Source organism: Dasypus novemcinctus, chromosome 19, assembly GCF_030445035.2.
Source record: "Dasypus novemcinctus isolate mDasNov1 chromosome 19, mDasNov1.1.hap2, whole genome shotgun sequence".
Classification (NCBI taxonomy): Eukaryota; Metazoa; Chordata; class Mammalia; order Cingulata; family Dasypodidae; genus Dasypus; species Dasypus novemcinctus.
Window position 1 is genome coordinate 46082622 of NC_080691.1, and position 25056 is coordinate 46107677.

Here is a 25056-nt window from a genome sequence, read left to right on the forward strand (position 1 = left end):
TTGACATAGGAATTCACCCATTCATACAATGAGACTTGGAGTCTCTTTTTCAGAAATTTCAGATCTGCAGTTAAAAGAATTAAGAGTTTTTTCTAGGGCATGCTTAGAAACATTCACATCCTTCACGTGGAGCTAGACCTGGGAATTGGGAGCCTTGAGCGCTTACCTTTTTTTTTTATAACCTCTGTATCCAGGCAATTTAGGAACAACCAACCATCATTAACCTGTTTTTAACTTCACAAAACCCTGTTATCAAATACACTATCACCCAGAGCCTTGCTTCTAATAAAGTTTGTTTTTTATTCTTATAAATATTGGGTTGATTTATAAGAGCTGCTCTGGGCAGTTACCATTTGTTTACAATGAGGAGTTATCTAACTGTGAACATACTGTACATGGGAATTAGAAGTCACCATGGCAAGAGAAAATCATAGCCTACTGCTGCAGCCAACACAAAAATAACCAGATCATAGTAGGGATAATTGTAGGGATTAGGGTAGGATTTTTATTATCATCAAAAATAACTCTTCAGTAATCTTGAAGGAAAGGAATACCTTGCACTCAAGGAAAAACACACCAGAACACAAAATTACAATTGTGGGGCTCCAGGCCTTTTCCTTCTCTTTAAAGGGCAGATGGCAAAACTGTTGAAACCAACAAATAATTCTGTCAAATGGAAAGACTTAGAAACTACAAATATGATTAAAATAAAATTTGTTTTGCTTTAATACATTGATCTTAATATATCAAAAGGCTTGCTTTAGTGACATGTTCCTTCCTTTAGAAAATAATCCCAATACCCCTTTTGTTGGGAATATGCTTTTTGACCAGCCAATTCATAAGTGCAAACACCTGGTATGTGTACAAGCACATGCATATGTTTTAAACCACAGCCACTAGACTCAGGTGACTGCCACTGCTAATAACCTGCTTCCACCTGTTAATGGAACCATTTCCACTCTCTTGAGAATGGTGGGCAGGGCACAACCAAACTCCTTAAATGGTAGGGAAGGAATAATGGCCCTAAATAGTCAACTTTTCAAGCAATATCTCTCCCACCCCTACTCAAAATGAAATCTTATTTCTAGCCAGACTTGCATTAAATTTATCTCCTGATGCTTAGAATGTTTTTCTTTCCTTTAGAAAAACACACATATCCACACAGCCATTTATATATATATTTTTTGTTTTTATATTTAAGTATAAAATACTACTCTGTGTTATAAATGGAGGCCCAAATGTAGGAACTTTTTCTTCTTCTTGATGTAGCAATAACTATCACTTTATCCTCTGAGCTTTGTCTTCAGGCTAGGGCATTTAGCCCCAAGCCAGGAAAGCAATAAGAGCCAGGAGACCAAGGGCATTTTCCTCCCGAGCTCCTTCACCTTCTTTCTCTACTGATTCCCACTTCTAAGTTGGTTATAATCTTTACAAAAACTGGAACTGCCCACCAAAAGGGAGAAGGTATTCTAACTACAGAGTAGTCAGACCCCCCTTACCTTCAGCTGCCTCATGGGAAAGTTCCTGCTCTCCCTTCACAAACACAGATGCTCTCTGCCCAGACAGCTATGCCCACTGGACAAACACTCCTGATTAAATGGAAGCAGTGCTTAGGTCTCCCCACCCCTCCAAAATAATGCACTACTGCCTCAGTTTTCAAAAGTTTCAATGATAGGAAAAAGAGGTGGGGTGGGATGGGTGTGCAGAGATTAAGGATTTGACCCCTTTACCCTGGTCCAAAAAAAGCAAATTATTAACTGGGCATGAAGAATAATATTGTGCCCCTTGGTTTACAGCTAGTAGGGCAATTGAAAGAAGGAAAAATGGGTGAGGGATGAAGAACTGGGAGGAGTTTGATGGCTGGAGGTCTAGTCCATTTTGTTTTTATATTGGTAGGGCTCATTGGAAAAAAATGTGCGTATTAGGGCTTCTGTCACTGCAATGGGGTCCCAGTTGGCAGATGGGCAATGGTCTTCAAAGTAACCCTTCTTGTCTTGGCTAACAGTCTGGGGAATGTGGATGCTGGTGCCATGGTTGGCCACAGTGGCAGAAAAATCACTGATTTTGGAGGTTTTGTGGAATCTTTTTAGGTGACTCAGGATCTCCAGGAGCACTTACAAGGGAAGAATTTTATTCTGGCTCTGTCACTCAGGAAGAGAGAGCAAAGGAGGATACTTCCCCTCCCATATTGTTCTCATATTGTAATGTGTGGAATGGAGATGAGGAGGGCCACTGCATGGAGTGACACGTCATAAGGACGTTTCCAAAGGAGAATGAGGAAAAGACCAGAATCTGAACCTTCCAGAAAATATTTATGGAATTATGGGCAGGACACATCTGAGACTTGGAACAAAACATATAATCTCTGTCATCAACTAAGTGAGCAGAGGAAGGGCCAGAATACAGGATAATTCCAGCATCATACCTGGCTTCCTCTGGGCACCTCCAGGAAAGAACTTAATTTCATCCCACAAGCAGGCATGTCATTTTCCTTGGGAAATGCAGACAGACATCTCCTGTGAGTTATGCCCTAGACTGGCCTGCTGAGGACAAGGCCAGGACAAGGTCTGGGGGTACAAATGGAACCAGATGAAAGAGACAAGCAGGTGGAAAATGATCTGAGGGGATGGCCACAGGGGATCTGCAGGGGCTTCCTCTCCCTTCTCTGTGTCCCTGGGGACTGAGCCCTTCCCTGAAAGACACAAGTCTCCCTTATCAGCACCCCCTGAGCTAGGGCTGATTTGCATAACCAGAAGTTCCCTCAGCCAAAGTATAAGAGAGGCCTGGGGAAATGAGCTGGTCTGCTGGGATGCAGGGAGAGGATCTGAGGGCACCTCAACATGGCCAGAACCGCTCTCCTCCTCACCTTCCTCGCTCACTGCACAGGTGCTGCCACACAGGGTGTCACCCACCACTCAGTGGATTGCTCATGGAGCTCTGAGCCCCAGAGGATGCTACTTCTGCCAAGGGAGGGGGCTGGTTACTGTATTTCCAGCAAAGACTCCATCTACCAGTGCAGCCCCTGGACAACTGCAACAGGGGCTGATGTGAGGGGGCAGAGTCGGGTCACAGGATTCTCGTGCTCAAACAGGCGAGACAGGAGGGGAGTCTCCTGGGGATGTGACCCTCATAGCCAGCAAACCTCTCCTTTTCTCTCTTGCAGGTTCTGTGGCGTCCTATGAGCTGACCCAGCCACGCTCGGTGTCAGTGGCCCTGGGACAGACAGCCAGGCTTGACTGTGGGGGAGACAACATTGGAGGTAAAAGTGTGCAGTGGTACCAGCAGAAAGAAAGCCAGGTCCCTGTGCTGCTCATCTATAGTGATGATAGCCGGCCCTCGGGGATCCCTGACCGATTCTCTGGAGCCAACTCGGGGAACACGGCCACCCTGACCATCGCCGGGGCTGAGGCTGGGGATGAGGCTGACTATTACTGTCAGGTGTGGGATGGTAGCAGCAGTGCTGCTCACAGTGACACAGGCAGATGAGGAAATGAGACAAAAACCTGCTTCCCCTTTCTGTGTCTCACTCTCCTTAAACTCCAGGAGTTCTGAGCACAAATACTGGGCAGGTCTGCCCTGTGCATACAATTCTGAGGTGCCCAGGCTGCCCAGGCTGCCCCTATCCTTTGAGTTCAGGACAGGTCAGTGAATCTGAGGAGCGCTGGGGAAAGCAGGGTTGCTTCACCCTGGGAGACCCTAGACAGGGCCAGGACCAGAGGCCCAGGCAGGGCTCAGGGACCATATACCATATTGTGGGAAAGAGGAAGGAGGTGGAGGTGATGGGAGCTTATTTACACCTTCCTGATTGTCTCCAGCTCCAGGTCAACAAGAAAGGTGACAGGAGCCTGAACTCACCTGTAGCTAACCCTTCACTTCCCAGGGGCACTGTCCTGGAGGCCACAAAGAGCTGCTAAGCAGCTGCTGAGAGGATGCAAACATTAACTGGAAACTCTTCCTCACCACACCTGAGCGCTCAGCCCTCCTGCCCCAGAAAGTTCACTTAGAAGCAAGGACACTTCTGGTCTGAAATTGGCTTGAATCCTGACCAGCTCGCAATTTGTCACTACCCTTTAACATCATCCATCAGAGAAGACCCTTTCTGAGGGCACAGGCCCAGCTCTGTCCCTCACCCCATATTCACTGCTATAGAGTTCTTTCATTTTCTTTCCATTTTACAGCTCCAGTCACCTCTTCTGTGACTCTCCCAACCCCAGATTAGGGAACTGCCTGCCTGTTATTGTTTGACTCAGTTGTGAACTATATGGAGAGTATCTATTGTGCTGTAGTTCTTTCAGTATAATTATTTTTATTAAATGATTTTTCACATTGTTTCTGTAAACCAATTGTAAATATCATCTTTAGCAAAGACCACATGATCAAATGGGATCCGAGGAATAAGCCTATTTTTCTTCCACAAAATAAGTTTCCAGATAGATAGGGGTTGTATTCCAGATCCTCACCAAATTATTTGGGACCCAGGATCTTTCTAATTCTATCTGCTATGTACCATGCAGACATTGAATTCATTCATGTTGACTTCTGATCTCACAATAGCTGCTGCAACTCCCCTATCACACACCATATTCAAAAAGGACATTTGTTGCAAAAATCTAGTCTGTTTTTTCCTCCAAAAGAACAAAAGTTAAAACTGAGAACTCTAGCATATTGGGTCTTTTAATCCACTGGACAGCATTTTGTCACATGGTTGATTGTGACTTCAAAGGACCTGGGAGAAGCAATGTCTGATATTAAACATCAAGAGGAGATGATGTACAGGTAGAAGTGGTTTGGGATAGGCCTACCAGGTGGTTCTGCAAACCAAGTGTTTCCACCACACAGTTCCCCGCTCCCCCCGCCCCCCCCCCCCCCCCCCCCCCCGGAAGATTGGAAACTCCCAGGGAGCAGGGGCCTGGTCTTTTCACTGCTCAATTCTTAAGACCTGGAACTGGAGCCACAGCAATAATTTAGGGGGATACTCCACGAGAGACAATGCCTTACCCTGATTCCTCCAGGTGCAATCCCTGGGACCACCCGCATGACCAGTCCCCACGCAGATATATGTGCCGGAGCCTCAGTTTGGCCTGCCACCTCTTCCTCCAAATGGGATTGTGCTTATTGTCATGGCAACTGAGCCCCTCCTTTCTGGTCTTGAGTCAGGTGGGCCAAGTAGAGAGGAGTCATTCTTCCCTTGGGGACTGAAGTCCATGGACCAGGGAATCTCAGCCTTGGCAGGAGGTTATGAATCTCCAGGAAAAGGACACCTCCTGTGCCTTCAACAGTCAGTGCACTGTGCCCACCAGGGGGTGGCAAGAGTCACCTGGTAAAGCCACCTGGAGACTTGGTAGGCCAGGTGCATGGGGGGAGGGGGTTATAACATGCAACAAACGTTAGTGACACTGACCTCAGACTTGAAAGAGAAGGTGTCCTTCTTTCTCTGCAGTTGTGAGTTCTTCTGACTTCCCGTATCTCACATTTAGTTCCTGGAGATGGTGAATACCATTTTCTCCAAGACAGGCTGGCTTTCCCCCCCTGCCCTCCAATCATGCTAAATCCCTATAACTGTCCAGAAACACCCTGTGACCCTCTTGTCCACCTTTATCACCGGATTCCCCTTTGATGCTGAGAATTGGCCTGTCCTAAAGACACAGCTGTTCCTCACTTCCCTGGAAGCACCAACCACAGCCCCCTGGACCTGCCCTTTTTCTATGCAGGATCAAGTGTCAAATTATATTCTTCTTGTTTGTCAAGCCCATGGACCATAGCAGTTGTTTGATAAGCTTTGTTGACTTCATTAATTCAATTATTTGCATTTCTCCATCAACTAAAGGCAGCTTAATTAAAATAAAAATTCCTGGAGGTGCCCTTGGGGTTTGCATTCTAATTTCATTCACTATTACACTAGAAATCACCTGAACTCTACTTTGCTTTGCCCTGATCCCTCATTAGTAATCCTGAGGCAAAACACCTATGACCTGACAGAGGAGATCACAGCCAAGACAAAAAAAAAAAAAATATCAGTGCCTCAGTGATTCTTGAAAAGTCCATGTACACCAAGGAAAGAGAAATTTTATTCTGGCTCTCTGCTCAGAAGCCCTGTTCTCATTGGTGGAGATTTGTCCTCTCTAAACCTCAGTATTTTCACCTGTACAATGAGGATGAGACGGTAACTGCATCAGGTTCTAGGTGATCAGAGTAGATGTCTGTAAAACTTCCAAAGCTGGAACTGGGATTAGATCTGCATTTGAACCCTCCACAAATGCTTCTAGACAGGACACCTATGGAGCCCTGGACTGAAACCACCTGCTTCCATTCAGGCCAGGATCAGGTAAAGGAAATTTCATGGTGCCAGTATAATCTCATTATCACCACTAAGACTCTCTGTTCACCTGTAGGTCAGGTCACAGGACCACTCCACAGCAGAGGTTCCTGGTTATCTGAAAACACAGATAGACATCCCCGCTGAGCTCTGCCAGCACCAGACCCCAGGAGTGGAGCCAGGACAAGGTCTGAGGGTGCAGAGGTACCCCCAGGGAGTGGGACTAGCAGGGAGAGGAGACTCCTCTGGCCTGGGAGTGTGGGCTGCAGAGGCGGTCCCTCCCCTCTGTGTCCCTGGGGGCTGAGGTTTCCTTTGGAGGACACAAAGCTCCCTCACCCAATCCTTAAACTCAGACTGATTTGCATAACCAGGAGCACTCTTCAGCCAGGAGATAAGAGAGGCCTGGGGGATGACAGCCATCCTCAGAGGCTTGGGGAGGAGAAATCTGGGTGCCTACACCATCCCCTAGAACCCTCTCCTCCTTACCCTCCTGGTTCACTGCACAGGTGCTGGCACATATGGTGACACCCACCAACTCAGTGCTCTGCTCTCAGTGGATGCTGTGTCCCTGAGGATGCTGCACTAGCCAAGTGTGAGGGCAGATTTCCCTCATCATTCATGGCTCCACCCACTAGCCCATTCCATTGGCTGAAGAGAGCCAGTTCTGTGAGTACCAAAAATCCCTGCAGCTCAAACCAGGCCAGGCAGGAGCAGAATCTCCTGGGGATGAGTCCCTCACAGCCAGCTCACCTCTCCTTTTCTCTCTTGCTGGTTCCATGGCTCCTAAGAGCTGACCCAGCCACAATCACTGTCGATCACCCTAGGACAGACGGCCAGGCTCACCTGTGGGGGAGACAACATTGGTGGTGAATATGTGCACTGGTGCCAACAGAAGGCAGGCCAGGGCCCTGTCCTGGTCATTTGTAAAGGCAGCTACCAGCCCTCAGGGATCCCTGAACAGTTCTCTGGATCCAACTCAAGTTACGCGGCCACCCTGATCCTCAGTGGGATCTGGACCATGGTCACGGCTGATAATTACTGTCAGATGTGGGATAGTGGGACAGCAGTGCTGCTCACAGTGACACAGGCAGATGACAAGTCAGGAAAATAACATTCTCCTGTCAGTGTGTTCCTCTCCCTCCAGCCCCAGGACATCTTTCTGACAAGTGAGCCCAGGCTGTCATGTGTGCCCCCATGCTGTTTTCCCTTCCAGAAGAGTGAAGAACATTTTGTTGCAATTAACAAAAGTGCTGGAAAGTTGCTTTTTTTTTCCCTAAGTAGTTGAAAAGTACCTGCAGATCTGGAATATATTTTATAAAAGGGAAAGGGTTTCTTTTCTGTTGTTTGTTTTTGTTTCTGTTTTTGAGAAATTGTGGAATGCTTCATGAAAAATGCCTAGGTTGCTCTGAATAGACTCTTGGTAGGAATATGGGTCCTAAAGTTATTTCTGAGAAGGCTTTAGAAGGGAATAATAAAACTATTACTGAACCTGGAGGCAAGGCAATCTGTGTTTTAAAATTGCAGAAACCCTAGCAAGATTGACTCCTGATGTTATATGGAAGTCAGAATTTGAAAATGGTGAGCCTGGACAGTTTGCTGAAGAGCTTTCCAAAGTAAACTCAGAGAATGCAGTTTGGATTTTCCCTGCAGCTTATAGGAAAATGCTAGACAACCGGGATAAACTGAGAACTGAATTGTTGGGCACAAAGAAACCAGAAACTGATTCCAGACATTCTAATCCCATGGCAATCAAGACCCCAAATTATAATACCTCATTTGAGGAATTATCTAACCTCAGAACTTGTAAGCCAGGATTGAAAATGCTTTTACTGAGGAAAGACTTGTGGAAAATGTTACTGTCTTATGGCTTGGACGTCTGCTTCCTGCATGCTAAAATCACATGCATTTTGCAAGATCTGTATGAACAATACCACTTTCAGCCTGAACTAAAAGGGACTGGAAGGGAAAGATGGAAGTGAAAATGGCTTTAAGAGGAAAACCATGGAGGCTGAGGTCTGGAATTAAAACATTTCCTTGGGTCAAGAGAGGAACCCCACCCATGTGCACAGAGTGGGTTTGCCCCAACACTTGAAGACGGTGGATGTTTAAGTCAGCTATTAAAGTGAATTTTTCCACCCCAGGCTATAAACAATGTGGAGCACATGCCCACATTTTTTCTAAAAGTGACATTATTACCCCAATGTGCTGAAGAAGGGTGGGCCTGTTTCCCATTGGTTGGGGAGAGTGAAGTTGACACCTCAGTGCTCTTAGAGGGGTGGGCCTGCTTCCCATAGATTAGTGAAGTCCAGTTTGCCAATTCACCGTACTGAGTGGGTTGGGCCCATACACCAGAGATGAGGGAGAATGTTACCACCTCCTCACTGTACTAAGGGGTTGTGACTCTACACCAGAGATTGGGTGAAGTGTGACCAACACCCCAAAGTTCTTGGATGGTCAGGTCTGGCACTTGATTGCCACCCAGATGCTTGATGAGAGTTGAACAACAAAAATGGCAATTGGGCCAGCCTATGAAAGGGGTGAGGTTCCATTAGGCCTCAATAAAGCATGGATTATGCCCTGCAGGTTTTCATAACTGTTGATTACCAGTGAGTCTGGTTTCCCTCAAAGATTCTCTTTATGGCAAACAAATGTTTATCCTATGTCTTTTCCTTTGTATATTGGAAGAAGATAACTTCATTTGTAAGCTTCACAGGTGTACATCCAAAGAGGAATTTGCCCCAAGGCAAACTCTATTTCTATAAACTGATTGTGATGTGATTTTGTACTTTGCATTGCTAACTGAAAGGATTTAAGGTTTTTTAAAATTGTAATGTCTTTTGGCATTCAGAGGGTTGAGTGTGGCAGTGTGAGTTTCTTTATTAACCTCATAAAGAGAGATTATGTTTATAAATTAATCCATTCCTCTCAGTGTGATACACTTTGATGACATTAGATTCAGCTGATTTGTCTTGATTAAATTACCTGGTAGTATTGGTGCTTTAATTTGACCATTCAGTAAGGCAGACACAGGGCTGAGTCACCAACACTTTGATGGGCTGGTATAAATGGACACTTAGGAAGGCACACAGAAGAAGACACAGGAAGAGAGAGAACTCCTTACACAGTGCAGGAGAGAACTTTGATCCCACATCCCCAGGAAGCCTGGAAAGAAACAAGCCCCATGCCAGCCTGTAGCTGAAAGAGAAGAAACCTGAACCGTCACATAGATGGCCTGTCATCATGCTTTTACATGAGGCAACTGACTTTGGTGGGCAAGCAAACTTGAGTTTGACTTCTTAGAGCCTTTTAACTATGAAGATTTATCCCAAATAAATACGCTTTATAAAAGCCACCAGATTTCTGGTACTTTTGCATCAGCACCCCTTTGGCTGACTAATACAACTAGGATCCCTTTGCCTGTAAAATCCCTGATTGCTATTCTCACTTTGAACTGGTTTTGGGAAGTTTCTCCCAATTCCTTCCTTGGGTACTCACAGTAACTCACCTTCTGAATGAGGAACTTGTTTCTCCTTAGTGGTCCCAGATAGGGCTCACCTTTCTATTGGAAATAGCCATGCTTAGGGTAACACTATTTTTTTTTCCAAGATAAATAACATTTTAATGCAATATTTTTAAAAGTAAATGTAAGTGTGGAGGGGAAGGAGGTGGGGACTTATGGGAATCCCCTATATATTTTTTTCCAAATTCTACTCAATTTATTTATTTTTAAAAAGATATTACATTAAAAAATTTGAGGTCCCCATTCACCCCCACCGCTCCCACCTCACCACTCCCCCCACAGTAACACTCTCCCCCATCATCATGTCACATCCATTGCATCTGGTGAGTACATCTCCGGGCATCGCTGCACCCCATGTCCCGTGTTCCACACCATAGCCCACACTCTCCCACGTTCCATCCAGTGGGCCATGGGAGGACATACAATATCCGGCAATTGTCTCTGGAGCACCACCCAGGACAAACTTCAAGTCCCAAGAATGCCTCCACATCTCATCTCTTCTTCCCATTCCCCGCTCCCAGCAGCCACCATGGCCACTTTCTCCACACCAATGCCACATTTTCTCGATTATTAACCACAATAGTTCATGAATAGGATATCATTAAGTCCACTCTGATCCTTACTGTATTCCTCCTTCCTGTGGACCTTGGCTTGGTTGAGTCCATTCCACATCTATGTCAAGAGAGGGCTTAGATTCCATATGGGTACTGGATGCAATCCTCCTGCTTTCAGTTGTAAGCACTCTAGGCTCCATGGTGTGGTGGTTGACATTCTTCAACTCCATGTTAGCTGAGTAGGGTAAGTCCAATAAATCAGAGTATAGGAGCTGAAGTCTGTTGAGGCTCAGGGCCTGGCTATCATATTGTCAGTCCAGAGATTCACATCCCCTAGATATATCTTAAGCCCCAGCACCAACTACAATTCCAGTAAAGTAGCATGAAAGTCTTGTGAAAAGAGATCCCATCTGAGTCCAGCTCCATCATGCAGAAATACCAGCTCCAAAGAAGGGCCAACTGGCATGGCAATGAACCCCATCTGCTATGACCATAGAACCTGTGGGTCTCTTTAGCCCTCAAAAGGACCAATATCTGGGGTTGTATCTACTTTATCTGTCTCTGAGACTCTGCTCAGGTGTACATAAGGGCAATCCTTCTGACAACCTCCAGACTCCTTTTTAGAGACTCATAGCCATATGAACTCATTTGTCTTTTCCATTTCCCCCTTACTTTAGGTCAAACAGCATTTTTAACTCCTGTTATTATAGGTAACACTATTAATCATTTTTTTCTGCTATTTTGAAATGAATCATACCTAAAGAAGAGCTCCATTAATGAATATTTATATTTTAAACAATTGTTAAAAATGGAAAGACATCCTTACATCTAACTCCTGCTCCAAGCATATCAATCCGTCCCCCTCCTCATGTAAACAGCATCTGACAATGGCATAGAAAATTCCATTACCTTCCATGTGGGTGGAATCCTCATTTCCTTAGAGTCAAGATCCCTGGTAGTGTCAGTGCCCAGCCAAGGACACTGAGGTTCTTTCCCAAGTTCCTGGGTATGGTTAGCACCCAGCATATGATTCTCTATCCTCTTTCCCAGTGCTTTCAATGAAGTTGTACAACTAAATCAATCATGAATACAAATACATATTTTTTTATGGTTTTGTTGTAAAATTAGTTTCCTTTAATTCTTTACCTTTTTAATTTTTAGTGTGAATTTCATAGGATGGAAGTAAATCTGAAGACTGTCTCTAGAGGACATCCTAGGGAAGCAAATATGCTTCAAGTAGTTGGGCACCTGCCTACAACATAGGAGGTCCTGGGGTTAGTTCCCAGTGCCTCCTAAAGAAGACTCTCCGGACAGTGAACTGACTTGAAAGGCTTGTGTATCAAGCTGACACAAGTTGATGCAACAACATGACACAGAGAAATGATGCAAGGAAGAGACACAGTGAGAAAACACTATCATGCACTCAACAAGCAGGAAGTAGATTGTGTGACTCCCTCCCACATGGCAGGTCCCAGGTTTTGTTTTCAGTGCCTCTTAGAAAGAAGACAAAGAGAGAGAAAACACCAAGCACAAAGAATGATGGGGAAAGGTTATAAATCATTTTTTAAAAAGGGCATCCTGAAGAGGAAGGGATTTTAGAGTTTGGAGGTAGGGCTTTTTCTGGGAAACACTCCATGGAGGTACCAGGAGACACAGTTCCAGCCCTTGTCTTCTCCACAACTAGGCCAACTACCCAAATTGCTGGCAACTGAAGAGTTGACGTACTCTGCCACTTCATAACTGAGTTTACACTTAAATGATATGCAGCTTGGAAGGACACCTGTAAAAAGCTAATGAGGGAAATGGACTTGGCCCAGTGGGTAGGGCGTCCATCTACCACATGGGAGGTCTGCGGTTCAAACCCCGGGCCTCCTTGACCCATGTGGAGCTGGCCCATGTGCAGTGCTGATGTGTGCAAGGAGTGCCATGCCACGCAGGGGTGTCCCCTTTGTAGGGGAGCCCCACACACAAGGAATGAGCCCCTTAAGGGGAGCCGCCCAGCACGAAAGAAAGTGCAGCTGCCTAAGAATGGCGCCACCCACATGGAGAGCTGACACAACAAGATGACACAACAAGAAGACACACAGATTCCCATGCCACTGACAACAGAAGCGGACAAAGAAACAAGATACAGCAAATAGACACAAAAAACAGACAACCGGGGTGGGGTGGGGAAGGGAGAGAAGTAAATAAATCTTTAAAAAAAAAGCTAATGAGAAAAAGTCATGGAGATCTGGAGAAGTAAAGGATGTCCTCTTACCTTCTATAGAGAAAGTACACAAGCACAGCATCTGTGTAACAAACATTTCCTCCTCATCAATCCTAGTCCTCACTGTGAACATTTGCTGAGGTGACCTCAGAACTCTTCTAACCCTGGTTTTCACCCCACATGTCTTAAGAACATAGATACATGGACATGTGTGCTGGACTGTGATTTTCAAAGATCATCCTCAGGGAGTATTCATCCCCCTATTTCTATATCCATCCCCTTATTCTTATTAAAACCTGGTTGATGAGCACTTTTCCCATTCCTGTAAGCACTCACATCCCTAGTCAATATTTTGATGATGCTTCTTTCTCTAGGAACTACCTGAAAACCAATCTTTGCTAGGAGTTAAGAGAAATTTACTCAGGAATGAGGTGAGCTCAGAGCACAAGTTAAAAGGATTGGAGGGATCACTGTGCATCGGACAGAACCAGCGTCCTCCTCTGTACAGAGAAGGAGGCCTGTCTGAAGAGAGCACCAGGATGAGAGACTCAGGGGGTAGGATGCCAGCTGTTCTTAGTTCTCACCCTCATTAGCATATAGAGCAGATGTGACCCCTGCAGCATTCACTGACATTTCTCTCTCTCCACAGTGAACACTTCTTGGACTTCTCTGCAAATTTTGTTCCTTGAAGGAATTTTCCAAAACCCTATACCCTGTCCTTGCTCTCCCTCCTTATTCCAGAGTTCATCCTCTGTCTGATTTCCCCAAGAGGAAGTTGTACACCAAGGGCACTGTGGGATCAGAATTTGTTGCTGGGTGGGTCCTACAGAAAGGTGCTCTGGGGGATAGATCATGGCCAACCAGGGGGAGACAAGGAGGGTGATGAAGAGGAGGGATGTGGGGGGCAGGGATAGTGGTTTACTAGGGAGAGATGAAACTGTGGACATCAGTCTGTGACATGAACTGAGGCAGGTTTCCAAGCTCAGTGTGGTTGCTGGGTACACAGTGTGTGACAGAGAGGAGGAGGAAGCTCAAGACCAGGTGAGTGACCTTGTGCTGCAAACTGGAACAGGTCCCGGATGTACCATGAGCCCAGAGGACAGTTCTGGGGACATCTAGGATGGGTATCAGCAGAACTTGACTTTGGATAGAATATAGGGATGAGAGGAAGAGATGTGTAGAAGCCCTCAAGGACCATTCTTGACTCCTTAGTTTGAGATTAATCAGAGAGGAGCTGATTTCAGGGAAATTTTAAGAAATCTCAATGGGCCTTGTTAGATTTGTGAGGTCAAAATTGTTGAGGGAAAGAAGCAAGTGTAGAATAATACATAGACCAAAATCCTATCATATAAGAGTATAAATACATAAAATGTGCATTTTTTAGACTTCTTCATTAAGTATGCAAATACTTTCCAAGGCACTGGTGACCCTTGGCACAAGCTCAGGAACACCACACCTATATCTGCACTGTCTTGGTTTATTCCTAAATTGTATTCATTAAACACCCTTGTAGATGCATACAGATGTGTTTGAGAATTTGGCAACTAAAAGAGCAGGACTCAGGAATCAGATTTGGCCCAATGGATCGGGCATCTGCCGACTACACGGGAGGCCCAAGGTTCAAACCCTGGGCCTCCTGACCTGTGTGATGAACTGGACCATGCTCAGTGCTGATGTGTGCAAAGAGTATGCTGCCAGGCAGGGGTGTCCCCCTCATAGGCAAGCCCCACACACAAGGAGTGTGCCCCATAAGGAGAGACACCCAGCATGAAAAAAGTGCAGATGGCCCAGGAATGGTGCCGCACACATGGAGAGCAAGATGATGCAGCAAGATGATGCAATAAAATGAGACATAGATTCTTGGTACCACTGACAATACAAGCAGACACAGAAGAACACACAGTGAATGGACACAGAGAGCAGAGAACTGGGGGGCAAGGGGCAGGGAAGGGGAGAGAAATTAAAAAAAAAAAAAAAAAGCAGGATCCTGCCAAACAGCAGTTCTGGTATTGGCAGGACTGTTCCTGGGGAAACTCTTTTATCTACTGGAAGGCACCTGTAGCTCTCTCTAAGACATGTTGAGGTGTCTGCATTTTGGCACTGGGGTCACTTATCCCAGTCCAGGGACTCAAACTGGATGGCATGAGCAGAGGTCAGGGAGCTCTGTGACTTCTGTGAGGGGCTGGGGTAAGGGCAGGGCTTAATGAATGATTTACCCCCATTCAGTTGCACTGTGTCCCCAGGGAACAAGAGCTATTTCAGGGAAGCACATGTCTCTCTGCCTCACCTGCCTCATGGGGGTTTCAGGTGGAGGACTCAATGAAGGGACCCAACCTCAGTGTTTCTGGCAATGTAGTGTGTAATGAAGACTGTCTAGGCTCATTGAGCAGATTTGCATGAAGTGCCCATCCCCTTCTATCAACAGGCAGTCTGTGGTATAAAGTCCCTGATGCTACCCTGCCCAGCTGTGTGTCTCAGGTACAGAGATGTGGGTGCCTCCACCGTGGTCTAGGCTCCCTTCTTCCTCATGCTCCTCACTCAATGCCTAGGTGAGATACCCGTTTATCTGAGAAGGGGTAACCCCTTTATTTACACCACTGCTGATGCACATGGAGCCTGGTCCTGACCTCACTGTCTTTTTTTCCTTTTCAGGGTCCTGGGCTCAGTGTACCTTGACTCAGCCTCCCTCGGTATCTATGGATCTGGGGCAGTCACCCACTCCTGTGCTGGAAGCAGCAGCGATATTGGGGGTTATGTCTCCTGTTTCCAATTACCCAGGCACAGCCCCAAAACTCACTTATGATATCAGAAAATGACCCTCAGGGATCCCTGTTCAGTTTTCTGGCTCCAAGTCTGGCAGCACAGCTTCCTTGTACATCTCCTGGCTCCAGACAGAGGATGAGACAGATTATTACTGCTGCTTATATACAACCAGTATCACTAGCCCCAGGGGTTCAAGTTCATGGTGAAGTGAGACAAAAACTGCTTCAATCCCTCAGCATCTGCCATCCTCACATAGTGTGTGGGGTCTGAGTGTAAGTTTCACTCTCTCTTGGGTCACATGATTCATGAATCAGCCACCACTACACCAACAGGCTTCCTCATGGTCAAGCACAGAAGTGAATCTATCTCCCAGGGAGTCTGGCTCACCAAAATGAAAAGTAAATCTCCCTCTGTTCTGTGATGTGGCCTGAGGCTGCTAATGCCATCAAACCCCACAATGGTCAAAATAGGGAAGAGACAGTGACTTCTCCTAGCTCCTGAGACAGTTCAGGATCACCTCATGTGAAAACATCTTCTGTTCAACTGCACATGGGCTCAGGTTCTCGTGGACCCAGTGTCACCATTACCCATCATCCTCTAGTCCTTATCTTGATTCGTCTGAACAAAGCAACCCAGAACACCCATGTATTCATTTTCTCATGATGCATAAGAAGTTACCATGAATCTGGTGCCTTCAGATGACACCCATGTACTATGGTTGCCTGTGGTCAGAAGTCTATGCCATCCTTTTAGGTGTCTTCTGCTGTGGGTCTTTACAGGCTGAACTCAAAGAATTAGACTTTGTGTTCTCATCTGGAGGCCCAACTGGTGGAGACTCTGCTTCCACCTCCCCGGTGGATGTCATTTCCTAGCTGGTTTTTGAGGACTATGGACTGCCAGCCAATGTCATGGCCTAGAGATTGACCAAAGCCCCTGCTGGGTGTAACCTCTGATGGGGTGGTCAGAAAATGAATGTTTGCATCTCTAGGCTCAGCATGGAAACTGCCTCTCCAGTTGCTAAGATGGGATCTTAAATAATGCAATGTAAACATTTAGGTGACATCCTATTATCTTTACCCTGTTTTCATGTTTAAAAGCCAAAGTTTGCTCCCGTATTTCATGGGAAGAGATTAGCAAAGGTGGAACGCTAGGGTTAACTGAGTTTGTGTCCTCACTGGGCCTTAAACATGGAACATATCATGTCTACTCAGGTGCATTTTTCAGCATCTTTTTAGAAAACTCTGGAAGTAGTGCCTGGAAGAGCAAACATGGGAGACTTAGTCCAAGTCTTTGAGCATCCCTCTCCTCACCCCAATCCTAGTTCACCCTCTGTGGTGGTTTGAAGTGTATGGACCCCAGGAAAGTATGTTCTTAGAAATAATCCTGTCTTTTGTGTTTAACTCTTTTGTGAGTAGGACCCTTTGATGAGGTTACTTCAGTTAAGCATGGTCCATGGTGGGTCTTAATCCTCTTTCTGGACTCATTTATAAATGGGGTGAATACAGAGAGAGAAAGAGAGAAAGCCAAGGAAGCTGGAAGCAATGACACCTGGAAGAAGGAGAGATCTGCAGACACTGCCATGTGCCTTGTCAAATTGTTGAGGAGTCCAGGATTGCCAGCAGCTGGTCCTCAGCAAGGAGGCATCATATTGATAATGGCTCAGTTTGGATATTTCAATGGTCTCAGAATTGTGAGCTTGCAAGCTAATCAATCCCCATTGTAAAAGGCAACCCATTTCATGGTTTCTGCATCTGGCAGCCTAGCAGACCAGAACACTGCCTGACCCAGGGGAATCTTTAGGCATCTACAACACTGATGTCCAATATGAACCCTTCTCTAAGGCCTGTGGTTCCAGGATAGATGGTCAACGCTCTCCTGTGCCGGAAGCAGAAACAACATCTGGAGTTATACTTATGCCTCTTGGTCCCAATAACACCTAGGCATGACTCTCAAACTCCTCATTTATAATGTCAGTAAATGCCTTCAGAGATCCCTGGTCACTTCTCTGGCTCGCAGTACAGCCTCCCTGAGCATCTCCAGGCTCCACCCTGAGGATAAGGCCAATTATCACTGCATCAGTTTCAAGCACCAGCATTTACCACAGAGTCCAAGTTCATGGCGATGTGAGATCCAAAACCTCTTGCTTTATCCAGACACTATTGGCAGGGATGACAGCCCAGGAGTTTGTTGCCCTGCCAGGGGTCCCTACTTTTTAATTTATTATTTCCCTTATGATAGAGTTGGACTCAGTTTTGATTTCCCTACATATGGCTCCTCTGCCCCTTCTATTTGAACCTATAGTTAGTCCTAGAGGTGAAAAGTGTATGTCCAAGAGACTTAAATCTTCAAGCTGTCCATATACCAGGTGGTCCCTGAATCTCAACAGAATTGCTACACCTACTCTCTAGTTCATTGGACTCAGGCATAACAAATAATAACAAGATGATAATGGACAATGACCATCCTAAGAAATAGAAAGATTCTGCAACTGCAAGCAAGATCTAAAACCCCTTCTCAATTAGAGGTGAAATGGGCATCATCATCACAGAATCCTCAGGATTAGGGAATGAAGAATGGACTAGAGTAGAATTACTGGTATTCTACTATAGACTTATTGTGATTTTGGCAAAGGAAGAACTTTTATCATTGATATGGAGGTCATAGCCACTGGAGGTTCTGAGGGAAGGGAGGGGGAAATACAAGTGTAATATAGGGGCATTTTTGGGATTTGGGAATTGTCATAAGTGACATTTCAGTGACAGATACAGGCCATTATGTATGTTGTCATAACTTAGAAAATTCGGTGGGAGAAAGTGTAAACTACAATGTAAACTATAATCCATGCTCAGTGACAATGCTCCAAAATATGTTCATCAATTGTAACAAATGTACCATACTAATGAGGGATATTGTTAATGTGGAAAAATATGGGAGAGATAGGGAGTGGGCCATATGGGGATCCCCTATAATTTTTATGTGTCATTTATATAATGCTAGTATCTTTTAAAAAGAAAATTGTAAAGTATATTTTATAAAAAACCTCTCACTCGGCTATCTCCTGTCTCCTGTGTTCATTTCCCAGAGCTGCGGGGGCTGCAGCAGGGGTGAGCCTTCCAAGCCATTGTTGTTCCTTATAATAAAGTGGAAAACACAAGTGGTCCCAGGTTTACTTGTCTTACAAGAAATTAAAATAAACTTCAATCTTTCCACTCAAGTGATGTGAGGTTGTAGATCTTCCTTGCTCTTGAGTGTCAAGAACAAATCCATATCTTAGCTTTTTGTGGAAAAATTCTGCAAATTTTGTTAAGGGAATCTTAAATTATAGGTTTGGTCTTGTCTTCCAAGATCTCTTCCCTCAAACTATCATTATTTTATGATGTGATCCAAGGGACCTCTTACATGACCTAATCCTGGACTAACCACCATAAACCCTCCACCTCCCCTCAGATCTCTGTCAGCTGTTCTCAGCTAAATTTCAAACCTCTGTTCACTTCTTCTTTAGGGTGGCTTGGACAGCAGTGGTCCCTGACTCTTCATGAACAAGGCTTCAGCGATGGTTCTTCTGGTGGGAGTGTGGAAGTTTCAGATTATTTATGAATTCCAAGAGAGACTATATTTGTAAACTGGTCCGTTCCTTTGGGCATGATAATCCTTTGCTTGTATTAGATTCAGCTGAGATGTCTGATTAAATTATGTTACTATCAGGCCTTTGATTCAACTGCATCATTAGAGTGTAACTCATCACTGAGTTCCCACCCCTCAATGGACTAAAAAAACAGACTCTCACAGGGAAGTAGACACACAGAGAAGAAGAACCCAGAGAAATAGAGATAGCGCATTAGGCACAGTAGAGAACTGGAGAAAAGAATAGTCTGATTGTCTACTGATGACCTTTTGAAGAGATCAGAGCAGCTGAGGCCAGAACAAATCAAGCCCTGGGGAGAGAAATGAGTCTTGTGCCAGACTTCAGCTGAGATCAGAAGAAGCTGGGATCATAGAGCCTTTCAAGGAAAGAAGGAAGGTTGAACCCTTGCAGACATTACCTGACACCTTGCTTCAACACATGGCAGTGACTTTTGGGTGAGAAAGTACCTCTTATGGTACCTTGAGGTGGACTCTTTAGTGGCTTGTAATTGTAATCTTCTACCCCAAATAAATACCCTTTATGAAAGCTAACAGAGTTCCAGCACCCCTTTGGCTGACAAATACAGAGAGTGTTTTCTTCATAAGCACCATCCAAAATGATATATGGCTACAGATTGAAAGCAGAAGCAGCCCTGAGAATCCAACTTTCCTTATTATTCCAGAAAATGTAAGCTGAAATTTATAACAGTGTCTCAGTTCATTGTAAACTATTTAACATTATGGAAATCAAATCCAGTTTATAGAATAATACGTTCATTTTTAAAGTATAGTTTTATTGAAGTATTTCATTCATACATGAGCATACATTAACAATAACAATATGGTAAAATTTGTGAATTCATAAAACAAACATGCATATCATCATACAAGGCTCCAATACATCTCACCATCACCAACATCTTGTCTTGTTGTTAAATATTTGTTAGAACCTATGAAAGAATATCATCAAAATATTTGGTCTATTTTTCCCCAAAACAACTTATTATTAACATGGTATATTAGCATTATTTATTTATCATTCAGGAGAAAATGTTCCTATATTTGTTCTGTTAACCACAGACCATGTTCCACCACTTGATTCCCTGTTAAAATACAGTCCATTCAAAGTGTAGATTTATTGGCTCTCATTTCATCACAGAGTTTTGCTGTCATTACCACAGTCAATTCTAAAATGGTTTCATTACTCCAAAAGGAAAACTCCTGTACCCTCTCATACCCCCCTGGTTGTCCTTAAGAATTGATGTTCTTTTTATTTAGGTGTGATGGGTTTAATATTGTCCTGTAATTTATAAATTAAATATTTTAGTTTTTATACTTTTAACTAATATGGTAATCATTATTTGATATTACCTACATAAATAAAATATTTAGGTTATACTCAATAATTGTTAAGAAGATAAATTATTCTGCCACCAAAAGAGCTTGATAACTCTGACCTTGAAAGGAATCTAACAAAATAAAAACTGTTTTTCTCCCAAGTGGTGACAAGTTTGGTAATGACTCTTCTCCCTAGAATGGTTAGCACCCCATCACACTGTTATCTGTCTCCACTCATTCCAGGTCTCAGAGCCCATGTTCTCAGGATATTCACAGATAAGCAGTGCAGAGGACAAACTCAGGACTTGCTTTTTGAAATGGATGTGGGATTGAAGAAAGGGAGGGGTCAAGGATCACTTCTAGAGCTTGGTCTTGTCCTCTCAGTTTGGGAAAAATGAGAGACGAGTATGTATCAAGAAAAGAATTTTAAGAAGTCTTATAGGGCTATAGTAGATTTAATAGTATAGTTTTGATTTTAAAAATCAAATACAGAATAATACAAAAAACCCTGTACACATGAAATTATAAATATGTACAATATCTGTGTCTTATATTCATTGACTACCACTTTGCAAACACCTCCAATGGATTCTCTGGGATACAGAGGATAGAATCATGACCACTTTGGTGGAATCTGCTCCCTGTTGATTACTTTCTCATTTATATCCATAAACACCCTTTGATTGCAGAAAGATGTATCTGGAAGTTTGATTGCAAAATGAGCTGGGCTATAAGGAACCTTCAGGGGCTGGTGTTGGTTGGAGTTCCCCTGGTGGAAAATACTCTCAGGTCCTGGAAGGGAGCTATGGATCAGTGACAGAGCGGGGAGGCTTCTTTTGGGCCCAGGGGTCATTCCCATAGTCCCAAGGCTCACCCAGGATTGCTTAACACAGATGCCTGTGGCTCTGCCAGGTCTGTGAGGGGCTGAGGTTGAGGGACTTAGGTCAGGCCTGGTCAGCAAGACTGTGTGCCCCAGGGATATAGCCTGAGAGCTCTCTCAGTGGGGAACTCATCTCTCAGCCACACCCTTGTTGTTGTTGCCAGAGGGAGACCAGGGCTCCCAGAAGGTCCCATCTTGAAGGCTCAGTAGCCAGAGGGTGAAGTGAAGAAAGGCAAGTCTCCTTGAGCAGGTTTGCATAAAGTCTCCACTCCCCTACAACCCAGGCAGCCTGGTGGAATAAAGTCCCTGAGGCAGGTCTGCCTATCTGTGGGTCAGTGGCAGAGCCCTGGACACCCCAATATGGCACCCCTCTCATGTTCCTTGTGCAGTACACAGGGGAGTCCCCCACTACTGGATAACGGGTGACCCTTTCTTTATGCCTCTCCTGACTCACCTGGTGCCTGGTCATGAACACACCAAATTTCTTTTCCTTTTCAGGGTCATGGACTCAGTCTGCCCTGACTCAGCCTCCCTCAGTGTCTTAGGCTGTGGGACAGACAGGCACCCTCTCCTGTGCTAGGAAAACCAAGGACATAGGGGTTATGATGAGGTCTTCTGTTACTAACAGCACCTGGGCATGATCCCCAACCCCTCATTTGTTACATAAATGACCTCAGGGATCCCTGATAGCTTCTCCAACTCCAGGTCTGGCAGCACAGCCTCCCGAAGCATCACCCTGCTCCTGTCGGAGGACAAGGCAGGTTGTCCCTGTTATGTCCTATGGGAGCAGCAGCACTTTCCACAGTGGCCCAAGTTCATAGAGAAGTGAGACCTAAACCTGTCCTGAGCTCACACAGCCCCTCCCTGCTACTTCAGTCTCTTATTCATTTGTTTTCTTTTGCTACCATTTTTTATTTTGAAAAAATTGCAAACTTATAGAAAACTACAAAAATAATATAAATAACTCCTGTATATCCTTCACACAGTTTATACATTTTTAACATTTTGTCACCTGACTATCACTGTCTCTCTCTTTTACACTTCATGTATCTCATTCTCTCTATAAAGTTCCATTAAAAAAAACACACACACACACACCTTTTAAAGTGTATGACTGAATGGTTTATTCTATCCAAAGTACTTCAGACATTACCACTATGTAATTTCAGAACATTTTCAGCACCAAAAAAGACTCTGTCCCATTTAGTGGTCATTCCTCATCCCCCATCACCAGCACTTGGGGATTTTAATAATCCATTTTCTCTTTGAATATGCTTTCCCTGAACATTTCTTACAAAGGTTATAATACAGTATGCTTCCCTAAAGACTCCTTTTCTTAAGATAGTTTTTCAAGGCTTATCCACGTCATGGAATGTATGAGTTCATCATCTATTTTATGGCCCAATATTTCATTTTATGGTTGTACCACATTTGTTTATCCATTCATCAATTGATGAACTCTATTATGATTATTTTGACCTATGATTCCATAGGATTATGGAATCCTTTCTGAGTGAGGATCTTGGAAATCCTATCACCACCATGACTTCACATGAAAAAGTAGGAATCACAACCAATACTTCACTCTGGGGCTTTCTCTAGGAGAGGCCAAGGCTGCTCTCCTGTGACACTCTTTGAGCCTCCTGAGGAGCCCCATGTTGAGGTCATCTCCTTCCTTTCTACCTACTGCCTGGACATGCCCTGGATGGGTGGAAGGGGGGAGGCAGGGAGGTCCTGAGCCTTGTTCTCAGCATCATTGGGTCAGCAGAGGATGGTTTTGCCTTGCCCTTGCCTTTGTCTTTTTCTTTTCTAGTTTCTTTGTTAATAATTCTGGTGACTTTGTTCCCATCACCTCCAAGACCACAGAGGCTGTTCTTTCACCTTCTTCTGATCACTTCTCATGGAAACTTTCTCCAATTGTGCATGTGTTTTGTGGCAAGTGTTCTATGTAGATAAAGGTGGAATTTCAAGTACACCTCACTTTTTAAATCATTTTCTATTATTATGAAATGTATCCTATAAAAGAAATGAATGAAATGGATCTTTACAATTCACACAATTATCATAAATGGAAACATCCCCCCATTCCTAGATCTATATCCCAGAGCCCCTTCCCAAACATATACATTCTCTTCCCAAGAAAACTGTTTCCTGAATTTGGCATTGGATATTCCATGTCTTTTATTTACATTCTTTCCACCTAGGGATACTCACCTAAACAAATTATTTATACTTTTGAATATTGCATATGAACCAATACACTAGCCAAGTAACCAAAGGCATTGTAACTTTTAGGCCAGGTCCCCAGAGATATGAACCTTAACTGAGACTGTGGTCACAGTGATATTTTGGGTCTCCTGTAATTAGGGTCAGTTTTGAGTCAGTGCAATGATGTGGGGTCAGTGGCTGGCTGAGCTTCCTTTAGGATCCCAGATTCCAAAACTGGGGTAGAGTCAGGGTACCCCATAGCTGATCCTCATGCTTGGAGTGGGGGCCTCCGACCAGCTCCTGCCAGGAACCTTGTCAGTATATCACTTGTCCATTGTTTTATGCTGCTTAGTTCAACACGGTCCCCAGGAGAAATCTAAAAAAAAACCCTGCGGAAGGGGAAAAGATGGTTATTCATGGCTGAGGGGTGTATTAGGGCATGAAGGAGAAAATGGAAATTCTTCAAGTCACCATCAACACAAGCCCAGGAAAGATGGAAAAGTTCTGTTAAGAATCTGTGTCAGGCACACACAGGAAATATATCCTATAACTGCCTCCTCTGGAACTATCATATACACCACCCTTTGAAGAGACTGTGTTTTACCAGGTGAAACATTAATGCATTGCCCTGAGGGTGTTGGCTTGTGGCACATCCCTATTTTCTGTCATTTCCCAGCCCCTTAATACCACTCATTTTCTCTGGATCTATAACATAGACTGACATCCCAGTAGCCCTCTTTGGGGGACTCACAGCAGACACTTATGATTTTGGAGCAAAACTCTGCCATCCTCCACAGATGAAGTATTCTCCTTTTGAAAAATAGTTTTTGTTCTCCTACTGGGCCTTAATAGAAATCAAATGCTTAGTCCTGGGACAAAAGTTATCATGAGACCTGAGTTACCAGCATGAACTTGGTATTGTCTGACCCATAAAGCCATAAAAGTAGGTGTGCACAGTACTATCCCTTATGAAGTGGAAGTGGTATGTACAAGATCAGGCTGAAGCAAACCCTGAAGGCAAACTTCTAAAGGAACTAGTTCACTATTGAAAAAAGAAACACAAAACATGCAGTATCTTAAGAGGAAAGTCAGAAATTTCTGTTAATTTAGAAAAAAAGTGATTCTCTCTCATTATAATATCACCAACTGCCTGTAGATGGCAGTGTTGTCATGAAATTGAGGTTGAGATGTCAGCACCTATAATGTGATAGAGGCATCCATTAATTTTGGACAGGCTATGAAACTACAGTTTGAAGGGCCCAGTCCCAGAGGAGGTTGTTAGTGTCAAGCTGGGGGTGGTAGCAGTGATGAAGCTCATGTTGACAGAAGCTCACGGGGAAGTGAAACACAAAAGCTGATCCCCTGACTGTGTCTCAAACTCCCTCCCAGTCCCAGTAGGACTGATGAAAAACATTGGGCAGATGTGGTCCAGTTTGCCTAGAAGCAAGACCTCTAGCCTGTCCTTTCCTCCCAGTCCTCCAAGCTTGTTCTTCAAAGGAGGGCCTTTGCCTGGCAACTCCTGGCAGCCCTGGTGTTTTCTGGGCTGGATTAATCCACAGAAATGTGCTGTTTCAGGTAGGACCCTAAGCCCCAAGGTTCATGGGCAAACCAGTGTCGTGAACTCTGTGGCATCCATATAGCACC

The 25056-nt window shown here is 44.5% G+C and overlaps 1 protein-coding gene across 1 annotated transcript; it reads left to right on the plus strand.

Annotated features, from left to right (window-relative positions):
- Positions 1 to 1967: 1967 nt before the first annotated feature.
- LOC101432559 (immunoglobulin lambda-1 light chain-like) lies at positions 1968 to 7427 on the plus strand. The gene is made up of 4 exons (XM_071209670.1): positions 1968 to 2070; positions 3164 to 3438; positions 6393 to 6504; positions 7141 to 7427. The coding sequence occupies exons 1-4, from the start codon at positions 1968 to 1970 to the stop codon at positions 7425 to 7427; spliced, it is 777 nt and encodes a 258-aa protein (XP_071065771.1).
- The last annotated feature ends 17629 nt before the right edge of the window (positions 7428 to 25056 follow it).